The 16,670-nt window shown below is 38.5% G+C and overlaps 1 protein-coding gene across 8 annotated transcripts in view; it reads left to right on the top strand.

Moving 5' to 3' along the window:
• Nucleotides 1-2,459: 2,459 nt before the first annotated feature.
• Nucleotides 2,460-16,670, top strand: part of LOC127452526 (metal regulatory transcription factor 1-like) — a 45,753-nt gene continuing 31,542 nt past the window's right edge. For 6 of the 8 annotated variants that reach the window (XR_007899280.1, XR_007899281.1, XR_007899282.1 and 3 more), the window contains exons 1-3: nt 2,462-2,551; nt 2,956-3,022; nt 9,455-9,953. Coding sequence is in view for 5 of the 8 variants with exons in the window: in XM_051718037.1 (XP_051573997.1) it covers nt 2,497-2,551; nt 2,956-3,022; nt 9,455-9,953 (621 nt within the window). In the remaining 3 variants the exon portion in view is untranslated. Of the gene's footprint in view, nt 2,552-2,955; nt 3,023-9,454; nt 9,954-16,670 lie in introns of all 8 variants that reach the window. The other 2 variants (XM_051718035.1, XM_051718038.1) reach the window with 2 other exon arrangements.

Here is a 16,670-nt window from a genome sequence, read left to right as displayed (position 1 = left end):
ATTTTAATTTTAACCAAGTTTCTTGACTGAAATGTGTCATCAAAACCTTTACTCTTAATGTTACATGGCAGATCCAAACAAACACACTTCTAGACACAACAAAAGATCAGTAGTACAGATAGTGTCTTTATAAAACATTAATCATATTAGATGATCTTTGGAACACAAACCATAAATTAATGAGTTCTGCCATGCCAATAATTTGGTTTCACATTATGTTAATGTATTTAATAAAAGTAGTTGTAAGGTAATATTTTTTACCTTATACATTTGAGTACATTTGAGCACTTTTGTGTGATTGTTTTAGGAGGTACTATTACGGGGTCCCTTTCTAAAATACAGCATCATGTTCTGACAGTGATAATTGATTCATTGATTATTGCCATCTTTTTCAGATATTTCCCCTGTGTACTGCCCATCAACTTTAAGCACTTGACTCACCTGCTCCAATACAGGACCTTTTAAAATGTGTAATATGAGATTGTTTATTTTTCTGTTATGTCAGATTTCTTTTAAGTTACAATTCTGTGTCTTGAAATGAAAGTGCAATACAAAATTTAAATAAACTGTAACATTGTCTTTGGGTTGACTTATTTAAACATGAAAATTCTGTCATTTACTCACCCTCATGTTTTTTTAAATGTGTACTATTTCGCTTCTTCTGTGGAATATGACAATACATTGTAAAACGTGGATGCTACTAATGAGGCTGAAATGAAATCGAAGCTATATATATACACTATATTGCCAAAAGTATTCGCTCACCCATCCAAATAATTGAATTCAGGTGTTCCAATCACTTCCATGGCCACAGGTGTATAAAATGAAGCACCTACGCATGCAGACTGTTTCTACAAACATTTGTGAAAGAATGGGCCGCTCTCAGGAGCTCAGCGAATTCCAGCGTGGTACTGTGATAGGATGCCACCTGTGCAACAAGTCCAGTCGTGAAATTTCCTCGCTACTAAATATTCCACAGTCAACTGTCAGTGGTATTATAACAAAGTGGAAGTGATTGGGAATGACAGCAACTCAGCCACGAAGTGGTAGACCACGTAAAATGACAGAGCGGGGTCAGCGGATGCTGAGGCGCATAGTGCGCAGAGGTCGGCAACTTTCTGCAGAGTCAATCGCTACAGACCTCCAAAGTTCATGTGGCCTTCAGATTAGCTCAAGAACAGCGCGTAGAGAGCTTCATGGAATGGGTTTCCATGGCCGAGCAGCTGCATCCAAGCCATACATCACCAAGTGCAATGCAAAGCGTCGGATGCAGTGGTGTAAAGCACGCCGCCACTGGACTCTGGAGTGACAAATCACGCTTCTCCATCTGGCAATCTGATGGACGAGTCTGGGTTTGGCGGTTGCCAGGAGAACGGTACTTGTCTGACTGCATTGTGCCAACTGTGAAGTTTGGTGGAGGAGGGATTATGGTGTGGGGTTGTTTTTCAGGAGCTGGGCTTGGCCCCTTAGTTCCAGTGAAAGGAACTCTGAATGCTTCAGCATACCAAGAGATTTTGGACAATTCCATGCTCCCAACTTTGTGGGAACAGTTTGGGGATGGCCCCTTCCTGTTCCAACATGACTGCACACCAGTGCACAAAGCAAGGTCCATAAAGACATGGATGAGCGAGTTTGGTGTGGAAGAACTTGACTGGCCTGCACAGAGTCCTGACCTCAACCCGATAGAGCACCTTTGGGATGAATTTGAGTGAAGACTGTGAGCCAGGCCTTCTCGTCCAACATCAGTGTCTGACCTCACAAATGTGCTTCTGGAAGAATGGTCAAAAATTCCCATAAACACACTCCTAAACCTTGTGGAAAGCCTTCCCAGAATAGTTGAAGCTGTTATAGCTGCAAAGGGTGGGCCGACGTCATATTAAACCCTATGGATTAAGAATGGGATGTCACTTAAGTTCATATGCGTCTAAAGGCAGGTGAGCGAATACTTTTGGCAATATAGTGTATATAAAAGTAAAACGAAGCGTGATTGGTTGAAGATGGAACGTGCTACGATTGGTCCGAGTAATGTGGTCATTATCTGATTGGCTTGAGTAGATGATGGGTGGAGTCCACCTGTTTGTAGATTTGTGTACACATCTTGACTCTAGATTTGTTTCAAAATCGACAATTGCATGTAGCGATCCACAAATGCACAGGAAACGATCCACAAATGAATGCACGTGATTCACAAACGAATGCTGGACAGAGTTGTGTTTGTGAGTTCAAAAATATATTTGTAAATATTTTTTTTTATTATTTGCAAATCTCATTTTATTTATTTGTGAATTCACTTCATTTTTGTGAAACTCCTAACATTTATTTGTGGATCTCATTCAATTTATTTGTGAACCAACTTTCTATTTGTAAATCTCTTTTAATTTGTATGTTAATATGAAACAGTTCTATCTCCATACGGGAGCTTGAGGAACTGAACACTGAAGTCAACTGATCTGGAGTCAGTCTGCGCTGCTCTCATGATGGTGCCACTGGAGAGCAATGAACACACAATGTACACAACATTACACAGGCCATTATAACACAGGTAAATACAGTAAGTGATTTTTATCGTGTTAATATAATGGTATAAGAGCGTGTTGTTGTCGTTTGTTTGTTTTAATGGCTTGTCTTGATTTGATTGGTTTCTGTTCAGTGGTAACTAGTTAAATCTGTTAGCATACATCCACCCTACATTACATTATATTGCTTTAACATCTAAAATTCACCCTGAACAGTGGATTTTACACCGTAATGGAGTAAAACGACAACTGTACTGCACTTTTGTCCGACGACAGTGTATAGTTTATAAACGGTTGTTAATGGTGTGCCAGTGAAGCTAACGGCTATCATTGATGTGAATGGAGACTAGCACTTTAGCCTGTTAGCGTATATATGGACTCGTGTCTTAGACTAAATACAATTGTTTTAATTGATTACATTAAATGTATTGTATTTCAGTGTCTTTGTCTATTAATGCTGAAATGACAGAAGCACTTGAACTGATGACTGGAGCGTCAATACTCAGGTGAGCTAAGGAGTTAGCATTACAGGCTTGACAGTTCTTATTTATTCATAATTTAATCACTTCGAGCTCAATATATCATATAATATAGACTGTATGTCAGACTCGCATGTGTTTGAAGTCCTGATATGATTTTGACGGATGACATGTGACTGTCACTAATGTCAAAGTGAACATGGAAACTTCTAGAAAGTGTCCGTAATGACAGAAGACACAAGAGTCAGATAACAGCATATATGCTTTTGGATCTGAAGGGATCTTTGTTGTCACAACATGTCCATCACTTTGGGGCATAATGTCTGCTTTATAACTCGTCCAGTATACTAGAGAAATGTATTCAATTGACTATGTGGTTGACTGTGGTTGTGTCCTAAAACCTAGTAGTGAGCTGACTCCCAAGTCATCGTGGTATGCAAATATAGTGAACTGTCTATCTGGACAACTTTTTGGGGCATCAAGGTCTCTAAACCTAACGAACTGCCTACTTTTAACCTAGTGAGGTGTCAACCTAGACAGCGTTCCCGTTTACATGCACTGTATAAGCGGCGTAATTTTTACTCCCGTATACATGCGGCTCGTTCAGTATGCAGCTTTCTCCACAGCAACGTAATAACACACATGGCATCCGAGGAAGACTTAGCTATTTTACTCTCTGTTGATTCGCTTTCTTTCCAGATATTCCAGAGTTGTTGCTTTGTTTGTTTCCTTAACTTACTATTGCAACCTGCAGCTGAACTGCGATGCTTTATTGGGGGTTTCCCTCTTACATAAAACTCTGGGATTCCTCCAATGTACAAGCCCATATTTGCGGACGTTAGGGACAGCCGATATTTTACATTGGTGTGTATAAATGGGTATGGTTTATAGTACATGTCATTTTCCCACTGTACTCCCAGAAATGTTGAATTCTTTCCGCTGTGTTGACCTGTTGTTGGGCTCCATCCAAATATGTATGGCGGTCTGTTCCACTCACACGCACTCTTCGAACACCAGTCAGAATGCCGCTTATGTGTTTACATGAGAACATAAAGCCGCATTCTCCAAAAGAAACCTTGGTGTGTTAAACCTCTTTCTCTTAATCCCTTAAACGACATAAGGAAATCAGTGTTCTGGTTTACATGACGTTTCAGGATGCCGCTTTCTGCTAAAACCCTGGAATAAACCATTTTCTGAAGTGCATGTAAACGTGGTCAGTGTCAATTCTTAGCTAGTAGCCTACCTAGACAGCACTTTTCTTCGGACTGCGATGAAAACTGACTGACCAGTGAGATAAAAGCTTTTTGTCATTTTCCCAGAGTCGCTGCAGCTGCTCAGTCCAGTGTGTTGGTGGCACTAATCAACTTGGAAACACCAGCATACCTACAGCTGATACACACCCCTGAGAATTATAGAATTACAAATAGTTTCAGTTCATGAAACCTTTGTACTGCAAACATTAACCCGTTCTGTTTTTGAAAGTCTGCTTATGGTTTTTTGTCTTGATGTACATTATTTATCACTGTGCCTGTTATATTCTCATGGCATTAAAATAGCAGCGAGGTTCGGCAATTTGTTTGCACTGAGCTTGTGGAAAATCCCCAAAAAAGACTCTTTACATACTATATTTTACTGTAGACAGACGAATTGCAGAACCATACTGCTATTTTGATTGCAAGTGTAATAAAAACAAGTATTGCAATAATTTTTATAAAGACCAAGAGCCAGGTTATTCTTTTATATTCTTTTATTATGCATCATTCCTCATGTATTTATATCACTGTACCTTGTGTAATATTATCCAGGCATTAATCCAGGCATTATAAAAAGAGAAGTTGGCTTCAAATGTCCGTTTGTAATATACTCGTAGAAAAATACATATCCAACAGTGCTCTTTACTGATCTACTACTAAATACGCCTCAAAATGCATCAACACCATGGAAAGAACATAATGAAACAGTTATGCAAAATTAGGTGTATTAATGCTTTAACAGCATTAATTAATTAAACATGCAACAATTTCAAAGATTTTACTGAGTTACAGTTCATTTAAGGAAATCAGTCAATTGAAATAAATTCATTAGGCCCTAATCTAATCAGTGCATATGGAAAATTTCTGGGATCTTTTATTTCAGCTCATGAAACATGGGACCAACACTTTACATGTTGCGTTTATATTTTTGTTCAGTGTATATACAGTTGAAGTCAGAAGTTTACATTTCGTAGCCAAATACATTTAAACTCTAATTCCTGACATTTAATCATGGAAAACATTCCCTGTCTTAGGTCAGTTAGGATCACTACTTTATTTTAAGAATGTGAAATGTCAGAATAATAGTAGAGAGAATGATTTATTTCAGCTTTTATTTCTTTCATCACATTCCCAGTGGGTCAGAAGTTTACATACACTTTGTTATTATTTGGTATCATTGCCTTTAAATTGTTTAACTTGGGTCAAGTGTTTTGGGTAGCCTTCCACAAGCTTCTCACAATAAGTTGCTGGAATTTTGGCCCATTCCTCCAGACAGAACTGGTGTAACTGAGTCAGGTTTGTAGGGCTCCTTACTCACACACGCTTTTTCAGTTCTGCCCACAAATGTTCTATCGGATTGAGGTCAGGGCTTAGTGATGGCCACTCAATACCTTGACTTTTTTGTCCTTAAGCCATTTTGCCACAAATTTGGAGGTATGCTTGGGGTCATTGTCCATTCGGAAGACCCATTTGCAACCGAGCTATAACTTCCTGGCTGATGTCTTGAGATATTGCTTCAATATATCCACATAATTTTCCTTCCTCATGATGCCATCTATTCTGTGAAGTGCACCAGTCCTTCCTGCAGCAAAGCACCCACACAACATGATGCTGCCACCCCCATGCTTCACAGTTGGGATGGTGTTCTTTGGCATGCAAGCCTCACCCTTTTTCCTCCAAACATAACGATGGCCATTATGGCCAAACAGTTCAATTTTTATTTAATCAGACCAGAGGACGTTTCTCCAAAAAGTAAGATCTTTGTCCCCATGTGCACTTGCAAACTGTAGTCTGGCTTTTTTATGGCAGTTTTGGAGCAGTGGGTACTTCCTTGCTCAGCAGCCTTTCATGCTGTGTCGATATAGGACTCGTTTTACTGTGGATATACATACTTGTCTACATATTTCCTCCAGCATCTTCACAAGGTCCTTTGCTGTTGTTCTGGAATTGATTTGCACTTTTCGCACCAAACTACGTTAATTTCTAGGAGACATAATGCATCTCCTTCCTGAGCGGTATGATGTCTGCTTGGTCCCATGGTGTTTATACTTGCATACTATTGTTTGTACAGATGAAAGTGGTACATTCAGGTGTTTAGAAATTGCTCCCAAGGATTAAGCAGACTTGTGGAGGTCCACAATTTTGTTTTCTGAGGTCTTGGCTGATTTCTTTTGATTTTCCCATGATGTCAAGCAAAGAGACACTGAATTTGAAGTTAGGCCTTAAAATACATCCACAGGTACACCTCCAATTCATTACTCTTAACAGAAGCTAATTGCCTAAAGGCTTGACATAATTTTCTGGAGTTTTCCAAGCTGCTTTAACGCACAGTTAACTTAATGAATGTAAACTTATGACCCACTGGAATTGTGATATAGTCAGTTAAAAGTGAAACAATCTGTCTGTAAACAATTGTTGGAAAAATTACTCGTGTCATGTACAAAGTAGATGTCCTAAACGACTTGCAAAAATGATAGTTTGCTAATATGAAATCTGTGGAGTGGTTAAAAAGAGTTTTAATGACTTCAACCTAAGTGTATGCAAAGTTCTGACTTCAACTGTATATACATATATATATTTATACATGGTTTTTTTCATACAGATTTTGCATGTTTAATAAAAAAATATAGAAAAATTAATATATAAATATTCCCCTTACCCTCTTGGTTACTGACATCTAATAAAATTATATATATATAGAATAACAGTTATGAACAGAAAGTAAGAACACTAACATGAAGACACAAAAAGAAAAAAATTTAAATAACAAAATTGAGACAACACCACATTCCAATCCATTCCATATGTAGATTTGTATATAAACCAGACATCCAGGAAAAGAATAATACAAGTTTTTCTTACTATTCTAACTGCAAGTCATGTTTATTTATAAATTTAAAAAATAAACCCCAAATTTTATAAAATACATCAACTTTTCCCTTTAAAGCATAAGCAGGCTGACAATTCTCTTTGGCGAGAGACGTTTTTCCAGTACATGGAAATTAATCGTTTAGCATTTAACAAACATAGACTACCAACTTAGCTTCATGTTTCTTCAGTTTCAGATTTATGGGAAATATGCCTAAAATACAAAGCTTGGGACACAGAGGGACCATTTTCATTATTATTTTAGAAATTATATCAATTACTTTCCAAAAATTGCCAGATAGAATGAATGAAGTTACCTTTTTATGAATTACACAGACATAAATCAATACAATATAATTGGACAATGAGAACGTATATTACACCAGAAAAAATAAATAAGTTCAACACTGACATATGTGATATTTGTTTCAAGCTTTCATTATATTAATCTCCAACAGCGGAAGGTGCAGACAGGAGAACTGTCTGGAATAACAACAGCGCCGCCTACTGTACAGGAGTGAAACACTATGGTTTAGTTTAATCTTTTTACAGACTCGTGTGAATAGGCCTTACGTCATAGATTCGTCTTGAAAAATTGTCACAGATATGGTGTGAACAGGCCTTTAGACAGCATTTTTGGGCATTGTAAGCTAGTAAATTGTCAGCATTTTTGGGCAACACAGTCTCAAAACTTAGTGACTAGCCTATCTAGGCAGCATTTTTGTGCATCAATGGCTGTGTCCGAAACCAGGAAAATACAGCCTTCGGAGGCTGTATACAGAGGTAGAATGAAAATATGGTGCTTTTCAAACTCTTTGGAGACCAGTTTCCTTAAGAGTTCCATTTGTTCAAAACAGCTGTCAGTTAAACCATTAATGGATTAGGCAGCAAGTCAGCTGCCAATGATTTTGGATGCAGCCATTGTCTCAAAACTTAGTGATTTACCTATTTAGACAGCATTTTTGGCAACAGAGTCTCAAAGCCTAGTAAGCTACCTGCTTAGACAGCATTTTTGGACAACGCATTGTCAAATCTTAGTGAGTAGCCTATCTAGACAGCACTTTTGGGCATCATATTATCAAAATCCAGTGAACTGCCTGACTGGACAGTTTTTTGTGCATCAAAGCCTCTAAACATAATGAGCTGCCTACCTCCTAGACAGCATTTTTGGTTATCCCAGTCTCAAATCCTAGTGAGTTCTTATTTAAACAGCATTGTTGGCCATCATAACCTAGTAAACTGCCTGCCTAGACAGCATTTTTGTCAACAGAGTCTCATAACTTAATGAGTAGCCTATCTAGGCAACATTTTTGGGCATCAGAGTCTCACAATCTAGTGGGCTGCCTATCTGGTCAGCATTCTTGGGCAACACATTGTCAAATCCTAGTAAATGGCTTATCTAGACAACATTTTGGGCAATACAGTCTCAAAATCTAGTGAGTTGCCTACCTAGATGACTTTTTGGGCAGCATAGTATCAAAATCTAGTGAACTGCCTATCTGAACAGCATTTTTGGCCATCACAGTCTCAAAACCAAGTGAGTTGCTTATCTAGACAGCATTTTTGGGCATCATAATCTAGAGGGCTGCCTATCTAGACAGCATTTTTGGCCATCACAGTCTCAAAATCTAGCGAGTAGCCTATCTAGATGGCATTATTGCCATCACAATCTTAAAACGTAGGGAGTTGCCTATCTAGACAGCATTTTTGGGCATCATAGTCTCAACCTAGTGGGTTCCCTACCTAAACAGCATTTTTGGGCATTGTAATCTAGAGGGCTGCCTATCTAGACAGCATTTTTGGCCATCACAGTCTCAAAATCTAGCGAGTAGCCTATCTAGATGGCATTATTGCCATCACAATCTTAAAACGTAGGGAGTTGCCTATCTAGACAGCATTTTTGGGCATCATAGGCAAAAATGTTCACAGTGAGCACTTATTATGCCAAAAAATACTGTCTAGATTGGCTGCTCACAGCATGTGTTTAAGGTCAGTTTTTGAAAGATCATTGTGGTTGTTTTTGTGATGGTTGCATATCAACAGTGGTTTTAGATTGCACATACACCTTCACCCTGATTGTTTTGGAACAACAAATTACAGGAACACCAGTTAAAAATAGTTTCCCTGCACTGTCCTAGTTTCTTGTCACGAAAGTGGTTGTTATTATACAGTAATGTCATGCTTTATAGTTACTTGTGTCAAGTTGTACTTCTTGATACATAATGTACTAAATTCTGTTTACTAAATCAATAATTAATGAATCCACAGTCTCAAGTTTTGATATAAACTACAAATGGCTGTTTTCTTTACATTGACCAACTCTTTAAACCTCTTGTAGCTGCACTAAAAGCAAGCACATTGGCACAAACCCAGGACTGAGCTCCTCTGTCAGGATCATGGGAGAGAATTGTCCTCTCACAGAGACAGACATGCTCTTTGAAGATGAAGAAGAGGACGTCGACAAACTGGCCAGAGAGGAGGAAGATGAAGACAAGTTGGCCAACTTTGACAAAGACGATGGCATAATTTCGGGACCCTCGTCTTCCTCGAGAAGGATTTATGATCGCACCACCGTGCTCATCGAGCAAGACCCCATCCGATTGGACGAGGAAGGAGAGGAGGATGGGATGACCTTCTTGCAGGACGGCGAGGGGGATGAGGGTTCCCTGGCCTTCATGGCTGACCCGGATGGCATGTCGCAGGGCTACATTCACCACACCATCTCACCAGACCAGATCCAGTTCATCATTAACCCGGGCTCCACCCCTATGCCACGAAACATTGAGGGGGCCACACTGACGCTACACTCCGAGTGCCCAGAGACCAAGCAGAGAGAGGTGAGGAATATCTTCTTCTAACAGTTCATGATGGGTTTTATGAAACAGACAATTGATCCTTTGTGAAGCTCCACCCCAGGGTCCGAAATTAAGGTGGCTGGTGGATGAAAAAATTTACCAGCCATTCAGATTTCATACCGGCCATATTTTTATTTTTTATTGCATTTTACAAGTGGACAAATAAACAATACTGTATGCATGTTTAAAAGTGAACTGCATTTTTTAAAGAATTGTATATTTAATTGCCAGATAGTCAATTTAGAATAACTTTTTTTTTTTTTTTTTTAAGATTATTCACTTAAATTTGTATTTTAAATTACATGTTGTTATATGAACGACCAGTAACTCTCATGAGCCTAAAGTACACACAACACAGTAGCAGTTCTTGGTTTATTTGAAGTCAATTAATTCAGTCAGCTGCAATGGATTCAACAGTCTTTTTGATTCACTAAAAAGAGCTGGCTCAAAATAGTCATTTCTTTTGGAATCGGTCTACTGGTAGTGCTTTATGTCTTGTCTCGCACTGTAGATTCAGTAGTGTTGCTGTGGCGCTTAATAGTAATACAGGAAACACTGTATTATTTTAGTCCAGTTTTCTGTCCACATCACCGGAATAATGCATGTGCAAGAACCGTTAACGAAACAACATCATGAAAATCATTTGGATTATATTATAATGCAATCATTACCACAGAATTTGAATGTGTGGTTGTGGATAATTAAAACTTACTCGCACATCCACTGTAAATCCAAGAGTGGTCTTCCCTTCATCCCGATGGCACGAATGCTCTTGTACATTACTTTCATCTTGCATCGAGATGTACTGCTAATGGTCCGTGCCCACTGGCGCGGGAGAAATCGACTCAGCCCCACTCACCACGCCAGAGAACTGCCGCTTCAGGGTGAGTTTGTAATATACAAAGCCACTGCGTAATTTCTACTATTTGCTTTCAGTACACTAGCAATGATGTCATCTTAAATATGCGCAATTACAGTTGGAAAAATGCCAACTTTATTTTCAAATGCCCAAAGTATAGAAAGAAACAGTGTTGATTTATTAAACCTTTGCTTATACACCTACATAATTGCCACAAAGAATGGGCCTCATTCATGAATCTTTCTTAAATATATGATTATATTCGGAGCAATTTGCGCGTAAAATGGACCTTCCCGAAATCTTTCCACCGGCCATCACAGTCTCAAAACCAAGTGAGTTTCCAATTTAGACAGCACTTTTGGCCACCACAGTCTCAAAACCTAGTGAGCTGTCTATCTAGACAACATTTTTGGCCATTACAGTCTCAAAACCCAGTGAACTGTCTATCTAGACAGCACTTTTGGCCATCACAGTGTCAAAACAGTGAGCTGTCTATCTAGACAGCATTCTTTGGCCATTACAGTCTCAAAACCTAGTGAGCTGTCTATCTAGACAGCATTTTTTGGCCATCACAGTCTCAAAACACAGTGAGTTTCCAATCTAGGCAGCACTTCCAGCCATCACAGTCTCGAAACCTAGTGAGCTGTCTATCTAGACAGCGTTCTTTGGCCATTACAGTCTCAAAACCTAGTGAGCTGTCTATCTAGACAGCATTCTTTGACCATTACAGTCTTAAAACCTAGTGAGCTGTCTATCTAAACAGCATTTTTGGCTATCAACCAAGTGAGGTTCCAATCTAGACAGCACTTTTGGCCATCACAGTGTCAAAACAGTGAGCTGTCTATCTAGACAGCATTCTTTGGCCATCACATTGTCAAAACCCTGTGAGCTGTCTATCTAAACAGCATTTTTGGCTATCAGCCAAGTGAGTTTCCAAACTAGACAGCACTTTTAGCCATCACAGTCTCAAAACCCAGTGAGCAGTCTATCTAGACGGCATTTTTTGGCCATCACAGTGTCAGAACCCTGTGAGCTGTCTATCTAGACAGCATTCTTTGGCCATTACAATCTCAAAACCTAGGGAGCTGTCTATCTAGACAGCATTCTTTGGCCATCACAGTGTCAGAACCCTGTGAGCTGTCTATCTAAACAGCATTTTTGGCTATCAACCAAGTGAGTTTCCAATCTAGACAGCACTTTTGGCCATCATAGTGTCAAAACAGTGAGCTGTCTATCTAGACAGCATTCTTTGGCCATTACAGTCTCAAAACCTAGTGAGCTGTCTATCTAGACAGCATTTTTTGGCCATCACAGTCTCAAAACCCAGTGAATTTCCAATCTAGGCAGCACTTCTGGCGATCACAGTCTTAAAACCCTGTGAGCTGTCTATCTAGACAGCATTTTTGGCCATCAACCAAGTGAGTTTCCAGTCTAGACAGCACTTTTAGCCATCACAGTCTCAAAACCCAGTGAACTGTCTGTCTAGTAGGGCTGCACGATTATAGCAAATATCATAATTGTCAATTATTGCCCTTGATATTGTAATCGCAATTATTAATGTCGATTAAAATATTAAATTACCGTAAACAAAGTAGCAGATTTCAATGGTGGATATGAGCTGTGCTCCAGTTTCTTTTAAGCATCTTTTAAGCATAACATGTCTGTTAATGTTAGGGCAAATAAAACGTATTTTAAATGGATATCTATGGTATAAAATAAATTAAATTATTGCTAAATTACTTCTTAAATTATTAGTCCACATACAGTAAATAATATGACATATAAAATTTTCAAACTTATTAACAGCCAATTTAAATTGACCAAGTTACTTACTGCGTTCAGTGAGCCCTTTGGTGACGGGACTATTCATCCCGTTAGATCTTCAATGGTGATCTTGTTCATGTAAGATCATTGTTAGATCATTTTTGGCCTCAGTGGTGCACTTTGGAAATTAAAAACAGTCATTTGCGATCGGAGTTTGTGCAGTTCGTGAAAATGTTAAATCTACTAATACCAGCTGCGTGGCAAATGGGTCTTATTAGAGCAGATGCGATAACAATGATGGTGATTCCTGAAATATGCTATTCATACCATATTCTTTATGTTGGCTACACCTCCAAAACAAACTTAGAACAGTTAAGCTGAATTACTTTATTGCTATTTTGTACAAATCAAATTCACATTGGCCTACTTATTAACATGACAAAACAAAACTTATTACATTTTTAATCAATTGTACACAGAAATCACCATCTCAAAACCTAGTGAGCTGTCTATCTAGACAGCATTTTGGGCATCACAGCCTCAAAACCAAGTGCGTTTCTTATCTAGATAGCACTTATGACCATTACAACCTCAAAACTTACCATTTTACTATATTTTTAAAATAATTTCCACACAGTTAAACACAGGACTTCCATAGACTTACATTAGAAAGACGCAAAAACTTGTGTGTGTATAATAACTAGGAATGCCACGGTGTAAGGTTTTGACAGTTGTATTACCGTCTGAGAAAAAAAAATAAACACATTTAACCGGTTTTACATTTATTTGCAAATTATTTTATGCAAGAACACTGAGGCAAAACAGTCTTTTCATATCAAAATTGAACATGTTAGTTGATGCATTTCTTAGGGATATATGGACTCTAAGCGCAGCCCTCTAAGCGCACAACACTGCTTAAGTGCATCCCGAGTGCAGAGTGATGTACTTCAATGTAACAAGAGTGCTAGAAGTCACAAATTAACACAAATGAAACTCTGGAAGATGCATAATAATGGGAACATTGCAATTTAAAGTCTTGATAATGACTAAAAGTAAAATGTATTGTTGAATGCTGTGAATTTGTGCACTAGCAATGCTTTAAGTAATGAGGACAGTTTAAAAAGTAACTTCTTAAAGACCACGTACACTGCAGCTAAATACTGTGGTCAGTTCACCATTTAGTGCTTAATCCTGTTCTATACACACACAGTTCGGTAATTTACGGGAGTGACAACCGCATTCAACAACCATATTTACTCCCGAAAAATTCAGGTAATGACAACCACATTTTCATAAATTCCACGTACAATGTGGACATCGTTTATAACCATAGGAACAGCTGCACTACTCACTACCCAGGCACAAGTACAAATTATTTTTCATTTTGGCTTACACCGAAAAACTCTTTTATATAATATATTTTATATATAATAATTTTGCCACGTGTAGCCTAAATAAAACATTTCACTTTAAATTAACCATGACATTTTTAACGGTTAATAGTGAAACTATATAAATCGCAACATCCCTAATGGAAACAGTTTCTAAGGTAGGATTGGTCGGTAATGTTTTAAAAAGCTTAGCGAAGGGTCAGTTGAGTTAAAATGCTGATTCACTGATGGCAGATGTTGTGTTGGTTCACATGCAAAGCGAGTGTGCTTTGACATTTGTTGTCAAACTGGACGTTCAGTGGCTTTATATGAGCATTAAATGAGTATTTTTCTTTGACTTAATCTTTAACTGATAAGCCCATTTGTGTCTGTGTCATTCACACATGTTTGAGAGATTTGCTTGTACATTGAACACATCAGACAAGCTGAAAAAGAGGCTTTGTTGAATTCCTGGCCTTTGTTTGCACGGGACGTCTCGTCGCCACAGGATCTTCCACGTGACTTCACATCAGAGCTCTGGATCCAGCCTTGCTCTGCTTTTACAGCTGCTTAATGGTCCATTTGTAATCTTTCTGCAATGCTCTAAAGAGTGTTAAAGAAGAGGATCGACTTTGGTTACCTGATCACATAGGCCTAGGCCGTGTTTGATCACTTGTTTTAGTAAATGTGGTCAACCTGGTCTCGTAGCTTCACGTTACTATACCTACATTTTTGCAAAATGATCTTTCATGGCTTGTTGTGCATATTAGAGCAGTTTCCTGTTGAAATTAAAACTAGAGGCACTATAACAACAATGACTTTTATTAACATTCACACACAAATCTTGAGTAAAACAGTACTTTTTTTTTTATTTTTATTTTTTTTATAAACCCTGTTCCTCACACAATGCTATTATGACATCAAAACACTTTTACTTTAGCGCATAACATGACTTGTAAAGTGATGCTTTTTGACATTTGCGTTACATAACCAACAACATTTACAAGCTTGTTCAGCTGTGATTAAATTGCACGGTAGCTCAACTGATAGGGCATTGCACTTACAATGCAAAGGATCGGGGTATGAGTCCTGAAGAGCACGCAAGCCCAAAGCGTCATAGAAACACATGGTTCCTTCAGCATTTGTGTTTTCTTGTAACACTATCGGTTAGGTTTAGGGTAGAGAGGTCAGTTTTGTTGATTAAAAACTTGATAGAGCGGGGGGCCTGGGTAGCTCAGCAAGTATTGATGCTGACTACCACCCCTGGAGTCGCGAGTTTAAATCCAGGGCATGCTGAGTGACTCCAGCCAGGTCTCCTAAGCAACCAAATTGGCCTGGTTGCTAGGGAGGGTAGAGTCACATGGGGTAACCTCCTCATGGTCATGGCTATAATGTGGTTTGCTCTCAGTGGGGCGTGTGGTGAGTTGTGCATGGATGCTGCGCAGAACAGCGTGAAGCCTCCACATGCGCTATATCTCCGCGGTAACGCGCTCAACAAGCCACGTGATAAGATGCACGGATTGACGTCTCGGACGCGGAGGCAACTGAGATTCGTCCTCCACCACCCGGTTTGAGGCGAGTCACTACGCCACCATTAGGACTTGAGCGCATTGGGAATTGGGCATTAAACTTAAAAACTATTTAACTTGCTTTTAGCGCCACAAAGAAGACCTTTCACTGCGAAAGGTATATGTGATGAAACGTAATATAATTAGCAAAAATGTTGCAACAGTCACATAATTTTCAGGAGATCAGGCTAAATATGGTTAACTATCCCAAACACTAATTATGAACTTTGGCAATGTAAACAATTTTTCCGTGTATGTTATTCTGAAGACAAGGCTTGTTTGAATTTAAATATAATCTCCATTTCTAAAACTACTTTTCTGATGACATAACCAAGACTATGCAGGCAGGGGGAATAACATTAACCAATAATATCATCCATTATCATTCTCAAACTAATCAAGTCAGGTCTCAACTTAAATTATTTCCAACTGACTATTGTTTAACTCAGAAATATATCACTTTATGGAAGGTGTTTTGGGAATGCTCTATAAATGGTGTCTAAAAGATCTTAGAAGTCAAGGAGATGTCCAGAGATGTTTTTACAGTCTTTCAGTTTGATTAAGTTCTCTGTATTAAAGTGTACTGCTGGAGTTGATCGAGTTGTCAGTCTTCTCTGTGACAGCAGCACATGTCCTGAATTAATTTAGTGACCTGAGCTCATTCACACCGCATCCATTTTGTTCTTTAGTTACTGATGATGACTTGGCAGCAGAGGAGGGTAAAGTAGCCAAAAACTACTCAAGTAAAAGTACAATTACTTAAAAAAAATAAATAAGTAGAAGTAAACGTACTAACATAAATAATTACTTGAGTAAGAGTAAGAAAGTGTCCAATTAAAAGAGTACTCAAGTAGTAACTCGTTACTTTCACAAATGACATAATAGACGTTAAAGGAATAGTTCACTCAAAAATTATAAAATATGTTAGACAGAATGTTAGGGACTGACAGTCTCGGTCACCATTCCCTTTAAAAATATGGAGAAAAAAAACATTCACTGAAGTTAAATAGTGACTCAGGCAAACATTCTGTCTAATATCTCCTTATTGTGTTGCATGGAAGAAAGAAAGTCATACAGGTTTGGAACAACATGACGGTGAATGATGACAGAATTTCCATTAATAATAATAATAATTCTG

This window comes from Myxocyprinus asiaticus, chromosome 15 (genome assembly GCF_019703515.2).
Source record: "Myxocyprinus asiaticus isolate MX2 ecotype Aquarium Trade chromosome 15, UBuf_Myxa_2, whole genome shotgun sequence".
In the NCBI taxonomy this organism is placed as follows: Eukaryota; Metazoa; Chordata; class Actinopteri; order Cypriniformes; family Catostomidae; genus Myxocyprinus; species Myxocyprinus asiaticus.
This window is presented reverse-complemented; position numbering and strand designations above follow the sequence as displayed.